The sequence below is a fragment of the Betta splendens genome, chromosome 15, assembly GCF_900634795.4.
Source record: "Betta splendens chromosome 15, fBetSpl5.4, whole genome shotgun sequence".
NCBI lineage: Eukaryota > Metazoa > Chordata > Actinopteri > Anabantiformes > Osphronemidae > Betta > Betta splendens.
In genome coordinates this window covers 10,818,563-10,832,103 of record NC_040895.2, presented here as the reverse complement: position 1 = coordinate 10,832,103, position 13,541 = coordinate 10,818,563, and the positions used below count along the sequence as shown (strand labels likewise).

Sequence of the window (13,541 nt, the reverse complement as noted above, 5' to 3'; positions counted from 1 at the left end):
TGGTATTTTATAAGAAGTTACCCAAATTAGTTAAATAGAGGAGAAAAAAATCTAAATTTCCTCAAATGAGCTTTTTTATTCTAGACATTTAAAATCCCACCTCACATGTAAATCACTGCACAGGGAAACGTGGTTTAGATGCAATAAGCTGTTTTATATTCAGTTCGGATGATTAAGAATTTAAAACAGTGACGTCAAAGTCATTGCTTTTAAATCTTTGCATATTTGAATACGCCGTGATCGTGCACGTGAAGCAGTGACATGCACCCTCTGCGTTTTGTCCCAAAGCCTGGGTGATTAAAATGAAGGTTGGATTAGGATGAAGTTGAAGAGAAACACGTGTACACGAGAAAAAAACACACTGGCCTTGTAGTCTACTCCCGAGTCTTGGGATGTAAATTCGGGTCCCTCACCACTAGTGGAGCGTCGGGGGAACTGCAGGCACAACTGAAATCCAGCTGTGGGGCTGTAAACTGAAATCGACTCGTGTTGAAACGTGTGTCCTCGTTACAGAAAACTGCCTCGACGAGCAGCGGGACGTTTATCCAAACCAAAGCTCTGATGTGGAACAATCCATTAAATGCTCATTAGAAAGAAACATTTAACGCATGAATAATGCATTCGCCCGGTGGCACAGCCAGACCGCTCGCATCACGTCATGCAACGGCGGCCAACTTTGTTGCCCACGTGAGCAGTGGGCTTCCCGCACCGCTCGCTCGTCGTACGTGTGACTGCGCACGCGCTCGTATCAATGCGCCACGCTTCAGTGGCGCTCCGGAGGGGATAAGTGGGAGTGGGAGCGCGGAGCGGCGACACTAGTGAGGGAGCTTCGGTCGTAGTAAGTCGTCGCTAGGAACCAGGAGGCATCACCGCCGAGGTCCGCTGCACCTGCTGCAACTTGCTGCCCCACGGCGCCAGCATCCTCCATGTCCAGCGGGTGAGTCCACGCAGCGCCACTAACGCTCACTATGGGGTTTCCCCCACACGGACACAGGCACGCGACGTCTTTTATCAAATCTACGTATTTTTATGAGGAGGCACCATCTGATATTCTTAGGTTCTGTGCGGCTATTCACGTTTTTAGAACAGAAACCCTGTAGATCCCAAAGAAACTACATTTTGACCGACGCAGCAGTCACAACGTATTTATGCATCACTATTGCATCAACGAATGCATCAATACTGTTACAGCAACATTGGGAAGTTATGTTGCGCACGGACGAGGCAGTTGGGATCCGTGGCAGATGGGGAGACAAAAGAGGAAACCGACTAGAAAGAGAGACAAAGGGCGTTAGAAATCATTTTGCCCCGACACCGGCGGCTGCACCTGCCTCACAGCTGGAACTCCGACGGCAAAACAACGCAAGACGTCGAGGCGCGAGCTGTTTTCTCCGCGTGGCACGTAAAAACCAGCGTGGCCGCTCTGAACCGTCGCGTGTGAAACACCTGCATTAGTTAAAATAGGTTGCCCCATATTTATAAACAAACCGTTCAATACATGCATTAATTGTTACAGTCCACGCGTTTTTGTTCGTGATTTTACCCGCACCTCCCGCAATTTCAACTGTACTTTACTTTACTTGCCATTCAACTAATGGAATGTATTTGATTTGAACGCAGCTTAACGATGGACCACACTCTCCTGCCTCGGTCTTTATGGGCCGGTGACAGTAAATTCCTCCAGCATCCAGCCGACGTCTACTCCACGGTGACAGTTACGCGCAGCATCGCCGCGGACACGTGCTTCGGTCCGTGCCTGCTCCAGAACACCTTCTACGACACCATCGCCTTCATCGCGCAGAAATCGTGCGACAGGAGGGCGAAAGCCTACGTGTTCCGGGTGAGATGCGCGATGCTCGGCACTGGCTGTCACGCACAACTGGACGTTTAAACCGAATCACGTTTCATATTTAATTTACCATTTAACGTGGTCGCGTTTTATTTTGTTCATCAGCATTTTTATTTGGCGTGAAGCTGTTGGATTAATTGCAATTGGAAGTGTCACCAATTACATTTCTGATTAATAACCAATTTTATTCCAGCCTTCTAAAATAAAACTAAAACGTCATTGTTGTTCCTATAGGTGGACCCCGACGCCATGCGTAATTCTGAGCTGGTGCTGTCGTGGCTGCGGCTTGTGCAGGCTGCGCGCAATGAAGAGGAGCAGAATATAGAGGCCTTCCTACAGGCGGGACAGCTGTACGTGCGGACCACCCGGGAAATCCGGCAGGAGGAAGAGCTGCTCATATGGTACGACCACGAGCTGTCTCATCTGCTGGGCTTCACGGACATTACAAGAGGAACGGATGACGGTGAGGGGCAGCCCTGGAATAGAGACAAGCCTGTAGGGCACCGGTGGGGATATACAGTGGCACAATTATGTGATTTTGTATTTGTGGGGGACCCAGATTATATTCAATGTGTGCATTTTTTCTTTTGTAGAACTCAAATGTGGCAGATGTAACCAGGTCTTCAGGAACGAGTATCCTTTCCTCGCCCACTGCCGATTCCTGTGCACCCAAGTGAGAAGTGACGCCTGGAGCCGCGACGTTCACAGACACAAGCATGTGGAAGTTAAGAGGCAATACCGAGTGACCGATTTTCACAACATCGCCAGAGATTTGGAGCACAAGAGGTCTGGCAACAACGATGACGCAGAGATTCCCCCCAAAAGACGGAAATGCGAGGAAAGTGTTTATCCCAAAGGGCGGAAAACGGTTCTTCTTGAAAAAACTAATATTTCAAATGACGACAATATAACACAACTGAATAAAGCCCACGACCAGACACCAGAAGACGCGTCGTCTTCTATGAGCAAATCAAAAACCGATAAGAGCAATTTGGACCATTTGGGATCTAAGAGTGAGGCTTTTTCGGAAGTAGCGGAACCCAAACGGACTTTTACGCACGGCGGAGAGACGAGTGCACGACCGGAACCCAGGGCGCCCTCCGGCATGCACAAAAGCATCAACAGCGCGTTTTCCCTCGTGCTGTCCCACGCGCCGGGTGAGCAAAAAAGCGCATTCTGTAAGCCGAGCAGGAGAACTTCCTCGGACCCCCCCGCACACCTCGGCACCGCTGCCACAGCCCCCTCCAGCCGCCTAGAGGACATAGCCGACGCGTTTGCCTCCAGGACTGTAATGGGATACAGCAATCTGATGGCGTCCAACATCCTCAGCGGCGACCTACCGGCCATAACGTCCCCGGTAGCGTTGAACAACGCTTTCCATTACGCACCGGAGCACTGGTCCAGGAACAGCGGCGCTCAGCTGACGACCGCGTCCTCCCTCGCCGTCCTCCCGCCGACGTTCGCGTCGTTCGGCGTGTCGGTGCAGAACTGGTGCGCCAAATGCAACCTGTCCTTCCGCATGACCTCTGACCTCGTCTTCCACATGCGCTCTCATCACAAGAAGGAGTTCGCGGCGGAGTCCCACGTGAGGAGGAGGCGGGAGGAGAAACTCACCTGCCCGATTTGCCACGAGTACTTCCGCGAACGCCACCACCTGTCCAGGCATATGACCTCCCATAACTGAGACAAGAGGGAAATAACCTATTTTTTATTCCAAATAATACTCGTATTTAACATGTTTTACCCCAGACGGACTTTTTGTAACTCTGAATGTAGGTAATAAAGAAATAGGGCAAGACGGACGGACCCTGTCACACCCTGTCCACTAGATGACGATAGAGACACGTGCGAGCGCGTGTCACTGCGGCGTGTCTGTGCTCGACTGTAAGTGAGGTTGAGGGTGATTGTTGTGCCTTTTGGACTGGAGCTCAGAAGAGACGAGAGACAGACGCAGCTCATGATTGTCATTATTATCTCCACGTACCTATCTTTGCTCTAGTTTGTATAGAACATATTAAATGAGTGTGTTTGCACATTGGTTTTAAAACGGATGATTATGACGAACGTGTCCAATGTGTTGTTCTGCGTCGTCCAAGGGTGTCGGTTTGCTGTGTTCCAACAGGTGGCGCCTTCCACCAACCGTTCTGTTCAGCTGTACGCACACTCCTCTGCTTTGTAATTAGACGGAAATGAACGATAAGTCGAATTTATAGAAAGATCAAGTAGAGATCTAGTTTCATTCATCTACGGTTCTGGATCAATTCCACACAAACCCAACCGCTGGTGATTTGCTGTTTCTCCTCTACGTCCCGTGGGTCAGTCTGCGGACAGGTGGACATAAATAGCCGTCTGTGTTGCAGGTAAATGGGGCGGAAGGAAGGCAGGAAGTTCATGAGAAAGTCGAGCTCGACCCCGTTGAGTCTCTCTGCAACATAGGCAGGAATGGAAACCTGGAAACCCACCCATGCTATTGTTGCGCAGTGTGAATGTGAGTAAAACCCTTTATCCTGCTAGTGCTTCCCACAGTCTGTTTGGACCAGTGCTTCATAATACTGATGTACATGTAGCAAGAGAAAAAAGCAAGAGTACTTTACTTTTTAAAGGAAAAATGTGATTTGTAGCAAAAATACCCAGTGGGCCACATGATTAAATGGGTAATTAAGAGGCACAGTGTCACTGTATTAGGGCTGCGTCCTAATGATCAGAGCTATTAGTCCTCTGAGCAGTAATGTGAGGAAGGAGCCAATTCAACTCAGACACAGAAAATCCCCTGTTGTCCAATAATGGCTGCATTGCTCTCCTTTAATTGAACAGTCATCATGTGGAAAAACAAACATTGCTCTTGGTTTACCCGCTTGGCTCCCTCCGCTTTGGCTTTTAGGCTTTTTGGTCTCTGAACACGAGCCTACACTACTGTGGTTTTCTGGATCTGGCCATTGTGAGCGCTCTCCTGTGAGTGTGATCGTGGTTGACACGGGGTTCACGTTGTAATAACAGACTGTGGGTTCCTTCACAAATTAGTATAAAAAAGAGACTTGGATCGGTTCCATAGACTGGGCAGACCTACTTTAACGCTAAAATCTCTCTGAATGTAAACATTACTTATAATAACCCCAATTACTGTCGTCATCATAATTTAATGTGCAGGGGTTAGAAGTAAGTTTATGCTCCATAAAGGTTGTATTTGTTAAAAGGTTTTTACTGGCAGAGACATTTCTACTTGTTAAAGCCGGAGAAAAGGGATTTGTGCATGTGGTGCTCCAGACCTCTGTCCTCCGCCTCACCGCAAACCTCAAATACAGATTAAAGCTTGTTTTCAGGTTGTCCCAGATGTGTTAGTGTAAAAAAGGAAAGCTCCTCTTATTTCCACATATTTAGTTCAACACTTTTAATAACAAATGGAACAATTATGGTGTTAAAAAGGAAAGTCATCGTTATCTGTATTATAGGTTATTTAAAGGCAACATATAGGTTTTCCGATTCTTTTCTTTAATGTTTAAATCTAAGGGGTGGAGTATATTTTAAAAGATAACAGCTGACTGGTGGCTCTTTTTTCGCTATCCCGAAGCCCAGAGAGCTTAAAGCATTAATTTCAGCTACAATAAACAGTACAAAGGCTCAGTCTTTTGTTCTTTCCCCCAAGTAGTTACTCAGTGTCTCTGCTCTTTGAGACCAAATAACTGTCCAGTCGTGGCAAACTTCAAAGTCTTCTGTTGTTGCAAACAGATGTGGAGCCCTGTGCCAACTTTTCCCAGCTCAAGGCAACAGCAACCGCAGAGTAATGGGTTAATAATGAAAAGGTTCCCTCTGTCATCTCACTGTCACTTTGACACAGTGTCTGGCCTCTTCTTCTCCTTCCTAGGAATAAAAAAAAGCACCTCGCAGCTGAGCCAAAGTGGCTGAGATCATCCGTCTGTAGCCACCTGTTTAAAAAAAAGACTGAGAAGAATACCCTGCACTTTTTGTTTGCATGTGTGTGTGTGTGTGTGTGTGTGTGTGTGTGTGTGTGTGTGTGTGGGGGGGGGTGTTTTGAAGTTGAAGTGGCTGACATCCTAATAGGTGCATGCCTGCTTCCTCTATCAACCTTTAATCCGTGGCATCGCATCCGTCACATTATTTGCTGGACAACAGACGTCGTAGGCTGTGCCCCGGGCTAATAATAATGGCTTCAATGGGCTTCGGGGGAATGCTGGCTCTCTGTGAGTGGAACCTTCCTGCTCTATGCAGGAACAGTGCCGCCCTGTTAATCAAACACAGTAGCCACCACCATGCACACAATTGGGGCGAAGCAGTGACATTTACGCAAATGCGTTGGATTAAATTACTTTTTTATTCTAATTTATAGAAGACTACTTTTCCATAACTTAAATAATAGACATGAACAAACAATAATCTTATCTAAAATATAGTAATACATAATCTAGCAACCATCACAATAAAAAAATATTTCAGGTTCCATTCTAACATCCGTGAAGTGTTAAGAGCTGTGGTCAGTGTAAATAAACTCCAGATGCTCTCTACAGTTCATCTGATGCTTCCTTTTTTAAAGATACATGTACAATAACCTTCCTTTCATGGAAACCATTTAGCATTGCATGTATGTACAATATGGCATAAGATTAGCTAATTAAGGAGAGTCTGCAGAAAATGTGGGAGCGGTTCCTTTATCTCTGTCATCTGTATGTTGCTGTACAAGCTGCTCAATGAGGCTGTGATAAAGTCTTTAATTTGAGCCTTTGTGTCCAAAGAAAACATGAACACAGTCACTATGAGCCGTTTTCTGCGATGAAAGGAAGCAGCGTCGCTCAAACGCTCCTGTCCGAGAAATGCCTCGGTATCGTTTCAACCGCAGAATCCAAACAGAACAGCCGGGGCCTCTGGGACGTGCGGGGTCCCGACTCCCGCTCCCCTCGCTGAGGCCGACGCCGATTTCTCTACGGTCTGTGTTCAAATAGCAACAACGGGCCAAAGTGACTTCGTCTCGCGGTATCGGGAAACCACTGGACAAACAGAGGCCCGGTTCTGTCTGCGCTCGTCTCTCTCCGCGTCCACCTTGTTTTGCCCTCGGCCCTCGTGGCCCCGGGCGCCCTATCGGCAGGAGCACGACTGCACCGACATGTTGGGGTAGACCTTGAGCACGGGGTTCCTGGACTCATCCCGGTAGAGCACGGCCAGAGGCGCCATCCTTTCTGGGACGCAGCAGGGCTTGGGGACCCCCGGGACGATGCCCACGGCCCGGACGATGCTCTGGATGGTGGCGTGGTTCGACGGCCGCGCCACCTGCATAAAACACGCAAAAACACATAAACCGTGACCCGTCCGCGTAATTAAAGGAAGCGCTTGAGATGAGAGGCTCTGATGCGCGCGCCTACCTTGGGCATGGGGAATGCACAAGTGCCTGCGCAGTAGTAGGCGTCAAAGGCCTTGGGCGCCACGATCCACTCGCTCCAGCCGATGTCGGCGAAATCCACCCTGAGGTTCTTCCTGGAGCAGCCCGTGTGCTGGGCGCTGCCCCACTGCCTCCTTCTGGCCTTGCGCATCGTGTGTTCGTCAAAACTCAGGACAGGCGACTGAGCGCCATCGCTCCCCTTGTGCTTCCTTCCTTCCTTGTCCTCGTTTCTACGCTCATGCCTTCGTCCGCCGCCGCCGGCGTGACTGTCTTTGGGTTTTTTCGCAGCTGATTCGTCGGGTTTGGGCCCCTGTGGTGTTCGCTCTCCTTTGGGAACCTGGGCTTCAGCGCCTTCCTCCGCTGCTTCTTCCTCGTGGCCCTTCCTCCTCTTTTGCTTCCTTCCTGACTTAGGCTTGGGTTTGAGTGCTTGGTACCAAGTTTTCTCCCAGAGCTCGTCCTTCCGGTACCCTTCAGGCATGTAGTCGACCTCGGGCAGCTCATTGTTCTGAATGGGCTCAGAGAGTGGGGTCGCTTCCTTTCTCTTGCGTACCCTCGCCTCTGATGGGGAGTTGGGTGGGTGCAGGAGCTGAGAGGAATGCGAGGCCTCTGCGCCCTCGCTGAATGGGTCGTACCTTTGAAGGCTCGCGGCCACGCTGTTGGGCTCCGCCAGAGCGCGGTCGTTAGCGTACGCTAGCAGATAGGGCATGTTGCCAGCGGAGAGGGCCTCCACTGGTTTGCTGTGGTGCTGCTGTCCTAAGTCCAGCTCCACAGACAACAGCAGGTGACCCGCCTTCCGCGCTTCCTTTATGACCTGGGTCACATCTTTCATCTGCCACACACCTCTCCTGTGAGGGTGGAAGGTCACGTTGCCTAGAAATGATCCAGCTGACCCAGATCTGACCTCTGACCCGGAGGAGACAGAGTGAAGGAACAGGCTGACGGACGGGGAGGACTGGACGCCGGAGGAACCGCAGGACGGGCCCTTGAAGCGTTTGCAGAACCAGGGTTTTGGATGCGGGCGCCGGTTGAGCTGAAAGTGAAATGTGGCGGAGAGGATGAACTCGGAGTCCTGGAGCGTTGTCAGGTTCAGCCGGTAAACAGTCCTACGATCAGACGAGTCTGCAGAGACAATCAGTCAGTGTCAATCAGGTAAACAGCACTAACAGAAGAGAAACTAGGCAGTTTAGTTACTAGAAACAAGCGCCTGAGTCCGTTTGAACCTCTTCATGGCATTCACGAGGGACTTTGTATTTTAATAAGGAGGGATTTTCTGTGAAGAAGAGCTCAAATTGCACCTAAAGTGTCCCTGCTGCTACAGACTAGCAGAAGCACGGCTGCCGTCCACACGTCCCCACCCTGTGCTACAGGCCCAGCTGGAACAAGGTGCACGGTGGGTAGGCTTTCACAAGGTGGCCTCAGGAGGAACGGGCTCGCTTTAAAGCCAGCGTGCAGAGAGCTACATATTCATGATGGACATTAACTTCAACAGCGGCGTGATTGTTCATTGTGTAAGAGCTCAACAGAAGTAAGGGCCGACTCAAGAGATATACATTACCCCGGATTCAGGCTGCATATGGAAATGCTTATCTCGCTTGCTCTTAAAGCTTCCCCTTAAGCTTAATACAGCCTACACTGTCTGCCCAGACACCAAGACATGATCTACTGTTTTAACAGATCATACAATGTTGTGAAAACGCTCTCACATCTCTCCTTGGATTACATCCAGCCTCCGCAGTAAAAATACACGCGTGTTATGATTTGCTACCTGAGAACTATGTGGGTTATAAAAGCCCATGACTTGTGTTTGTAAAAACAGCATCAGACAGAGAGGAACGCTTGTGTTTTAAGCCCCTGGACTCCGGGACGTGGAGTCACACACGTCCCGTAGCCACAACAGCAACGGCGCGCGCGCGCGTCTTCCGCCGGGGTTTTAATGTAGCGCGGCCGCAGGGAGTCGCGTGCATTCCTGCGCACGTCGCGTGTCTGTCTGCGGTAATGGATCCGATTGAACGCACACGGGGCACAGCTGGTGGCACGGACGCAGTGTGCCCACAGCGTCCCGGGATCATTGAAATGCATTCTCAGACCGTTCCAAAAACAATGCCATCTATTTAGAGCGTCTGGCGGAGCCGCTGCGCGAGCACACTTTTAATAGCCGTCCGTGGAAAGGATCAGGGGCGCTTTCTGTGCACTCCGGGCATCTTTGGCTTTTTACTGGGGATTAATGTGCATTAATGCCCCAAATACTAGCTGTTTTTTGTTTCTAAGATCAAATCCACGTGCACGTGAGCGCACGTCTACTGATCACCAACGTATTCACGCACCTTGAGTGGCTCTGAAACTCCTGACAGTGTTCCCCTCTTTGAGGCGGCTCTCCTTGTTGCATTTCTCGTACAGCTTGGACATGTGCTGGGAAACCATGTCCTGGTCCAGGACACCCGAGAACGCGTCCGAGGGGAACTGGACAAAGCCGCCGTCCTGCGCGTCCCAGGAGCCTCCTCTCAGGTTTCTCACCGATGCAGCGCCCACGAAGCAGTTTAACACCAGCAGGAACGCGCGCGAGGAAATCATGCTTAGAGCTGTCATTGCTGGAACCTGGGGAAAAATCGAACTCCAAGAGTCAAACAGTGCAGAATGAAGCGCTCCAAAACTATCCAAGGTGGACTTCAAACGCGCGCCAAGACGATCCAAAATAAAAGGCTACGCGTAAAAGCGCCACTGCTCCTCACTGCGCCCGCGTCGCGCTCATACACTCTGCCTTCATGGGATGCGAATGCTCCGTCCGCGCAAAAGGCAAAAGTTGCCCCTACTTCCACTCTCGCGTCTGTGGCCGCCAAAGGCTTGAGGGGGTTATAGTGGAGCCGCGAGAGGTGGTGACGTCCGCTCCTGTCAGCCAACGGGGTCTCTGCAGAGCGCGCAGCCAGAAGCCACGATCATGATGCTGACGATCCGCTCTCTCCAAGATGATGATGATGATCTCGACGACGATGATGTCTTCCGTATGTCGTTTTGCGTCGATGGAGTAATATCGTTCTCTGGAACAGAACATGTACTCATTTGTTTGGCTCTTTTCTAACAAAGCCACTGTTCAAACTCACCCTTTTTTTCCTCCGTTGCGGGCAAAGTAATTCCACCTCACAATTTCCAGCTCCCCACATTATTTCCAGTAACTGCTTTTGACATGCTCTCAGTCACACATAATTAGCATAGAAACACCTACAATAATAGTCTGACCAACCACCCAAGGGCTATTGTTAGCGAGTTGTCCATGTTTGTGTGTGTGTGTGTGTGTGTGTGTGTGTGTGTGTGTGTGTGTGTGTGTGTGTGTGTGTGTGTGTGTGTGAGAGAGAGAGAGAGTCTGGTAGTGAAAGGCAACAGTGTAGCTGTGAGATTCTTACTTGTAGCATACTGTGATTTTGTTCACACCAAACAGAACAAGACCTCTGCTGGGATTTCCAGTTTTCAAACTCAGCACACTTTTGTCTCTGGTGTGTATGTATTTTTGTATGTGTGTGTGCATACGAGTTGTTTTCAGTGTGTGTCTCTGGTGTCTGGAGCCCTGTACCAACAATGCTTGTTTTGTGGAAGTGGTGGTCTCCAGCAGAGAGGCTGTAACTAGCTGGGCCTCTCGGGTCACTCTGCCACCACACACACACACGCACTCACGCACGCGCACACACACACACACACACACACACACACACACACACACACACACACACACACACACACACACACACACACACACACACACACACACATTTTGCACATAACCTACAGAGAGCTACATAGTACCTTTCTCTCACAGGACACTCCTTTTCACCATGTTCCACACCAGCAACAGGTCTTAAATCTATCCTACTCTGGAGATTTCTTTGAATGTGTGTGTGTGTGTTTTTCTGTGTGTGTGTGTACTTGTACCTGCATCGAAGTGAGAACCAAAAAAACCAAAGTGAGATATTTTCACAAAGTGTAGACATTTGGCTGGTCCTCACTTCTTTGAAGGCCTGTTTGAGGGTTAAGATGTGAGTTTAGGGCTGATGTTAGAATTGAGTTTTGGTTCAGATTAGAGCAAGAGCTAGACGTGTGTTGTGATGTTAGTGTTAGGGTAAGGGGGCCAGGGAAGGCATTATGTCAATGGAGGTCCTCACTTCGACGTCAGTACAAGGATGTGTGTGTGTGTGTGTGTGTGTGTGTGTGTGTGTGTGTGTGTGTGTGTGTGTGTGTGTGTGTGTGTGTGTGCGTGTGCGTATTAAAGGAACACTGAAGGTGTTGACTGAAGGGACATGCTCTGTGGTCTTGTCACACACACAGACACATGAATGCTTGGGCTTTTCCCATATCCATGTCGCATTATACTCAGCTGAAAAACAAACTTTGATTAATTGTCATATTTATTTAAACGTGTGTATAACAAACACTGAAAGCAGTGTGTGACTTTATATTAGATTTTGAGACTGACCACTTAGCCGATTCAAACTCAAACATATGTATACTGACAGATATACAGTTGTTTATATGTATAATAATTGGAAAACCAACATTAATTGCGCAACAGTCTAGTGTCATTCTCTGTCATTAACAAGCAATTAAAAACTTCCTGTCATTACAGAAACATGGGAGTATGTCTGAAATAGCACAGAGCATGCAGATCTGTTCTCCAACGTGCAGGAGGCTGCGCTGAAATACAGAACAGACCTAAAATATATGTGCACAGAGAGAGGTGCAGGGAGAGTTACAGTGATATCTGAAACTCAGGCTTTAGGGTCATAATAAATAGTCCTGGGGAGGAGACAGTCTGATACCAGTTCAAGCGTGAGAATGACGACATTAAATGTTTTTGACCTTTAACCCTGAATATGTAGGACAGCGTCAGATTAACGTTGGGCATAATCTAGAGTGATACTAGAAAAACCAGCAGGACACAAACCACACATGAATGTTTTTCACAAGCTCTTAATGAGGTGCAAACTAACGGATGTCTACATTTTTAGTGCAATCCAGGCACATATGTGAGCTGCACTGTCCATTGATCAGAGCTGTGAGGCCCGTTTTATCTGAGTCCTCAGGCAGTGTTACAGGGCCATGGTGTGTAGCTGCTCAACATGGAGGTCCCCTCATAAGGCCGTCCAAACCAAACAGGAGCACAAGGAATTAACATGCCTGTGTGTGTGTGTGTGTGTGTGTGTGTGTGTGTGTGTGTGTGTGTGTGTGTGTGTGTGTGTGTGTGTGTGTGTGTGTGTGTGTGTGTGTCTGTGTGTGTGTGTGTGTGTGTGTCTGTGTGTGTGTGTGTGTGTGCGTGTGTGTGGTGCAAGTCCTGATGGTTGCTTCTGGAAGTGCTCCTAGTTTAACACCTTTGCATGGTATTGGGTAAGAATTCCAGAGCTCAGCAGCGCGGGGGCCGATGCGTGTTTATCTGCCGGCGTGGGAGATTTGGTGCAGATCAGTTATTGGCCGGTGGCGTTCGACTCGACGTTGCCGCGATCGGTCCAAAACGAACAGCGCTGCGCACGAACAGGGGAGTGACTAACTGGCAGTGCGTTGAGTTTAACTGAACTACCGCGAGTGGATGTTTTGAGAGTGGGCAAAGCAAGAGGTCGCAGGTTAACAGACAGGAGGTCACGACTGTAGGAACAGAAAAGCCAGAGATGTTGTAGGACTTTTGTTGTTTCTGTAGTTTATGTTAAAACAAATGTCTGTCACCTTCAATTTTACATTTAGCATGTGGACATATTGGTGCTATTAATCCTCTCAGCCCTGTGGTGTCCTGGAATGTATATAGGAGAATGTGTTTCATGCTACACTTGACAGAAGTCTATGGGTGATCCTGACTGACCATGACATCTTTTTTGAAAAGTATTTCATTTAAATACTGTCATTACCACAAATACAATTTCCTCATGCTGGGATAATAGCGGAAATGTCAGTGGCAGCAAATAAAACCAAAACTATTCGCTTGGCTGGAAAGTGGTAAGTGAGAAAATGTGTTTTTGTGGTTTGCACAAACTAATCGTTTAATCTGCACTCGCGCTGGAGAATGTCCTGCTTCAGCAGCGAGGCCCATCGGGCCGACACCAGGACGCAGGATGCAAAAGTCAAGAAAACAAGGTCGACCCGCGACCGGAGGCCCGTCGGTGTGCGAGCGCCGTCCGCTTCCTCTGGTAGGTGCGTGTTTGCGAGTGAGAGCCTGTGTTGTGCGCGTGTGTGTGTGTGACTGCGGCGACGGCGGTGACGCGGGGGGTGTGACTCTGTGACCCATTCACATGGTTAATAAAACCTTCATAGAAGCCCAGGAATGTTATG

At 49.1% G+C, this 13,541-nt stretch overlaps 2 protein-coding genes across 2 annotated transcripts; one reads left to right on the top strand and one right to left on the bottom strand.

Annotated features, from left to right (window-relative positions):
* Positions 1–85: 85 nt before the first annotated feature.
* On the top strand, positions 86–4,359 carry prdm8 (PR domain containing 8). Its single transcript, XM_029175552.3, has 4 exons — positions 86–937; positions 1,621–1,840; positions 2,084–2,312; positions 2,443–4,359. Exons 1-4 carry the CDS (start codon positions 927–929, stop codon positions 3,531–3,533), a joined length of 1,551 nt encoding a protein of 516 aa, XP_029031385.1. The 5' UTR covers positions 86–926; the 3' UTR covers positions 3,534–4,359.
* An 842-nt stretch (positions 4,360–5,201) lies between these two features.
* On the bottom strand, positions 5,202–10,514 carry gdf10a (growth differentiation factor 10a). The gene is made up of 3 exons (XM_029175550.3): positions 9,563–10,514; positions 7,222–8,357; positions 5,202–7,129 (listed from the first exon to the last, which is right to left on the bottom strand). The coding sequence occupies exons 1-3, from the start codon at positions 9,822–9,824 to the stop codon at positions 6,938–6,940; spliced, it is 1,590 nt and encodes a 529-aa protein (XP_029031383.1). The 5' UTR covers positions 9,825–10,514; the 3' UTR covers positions 5,202–6,937.
* Between the last annotated feature and the right edge of the window lie 3,027 nt (positions 10,515–13,541).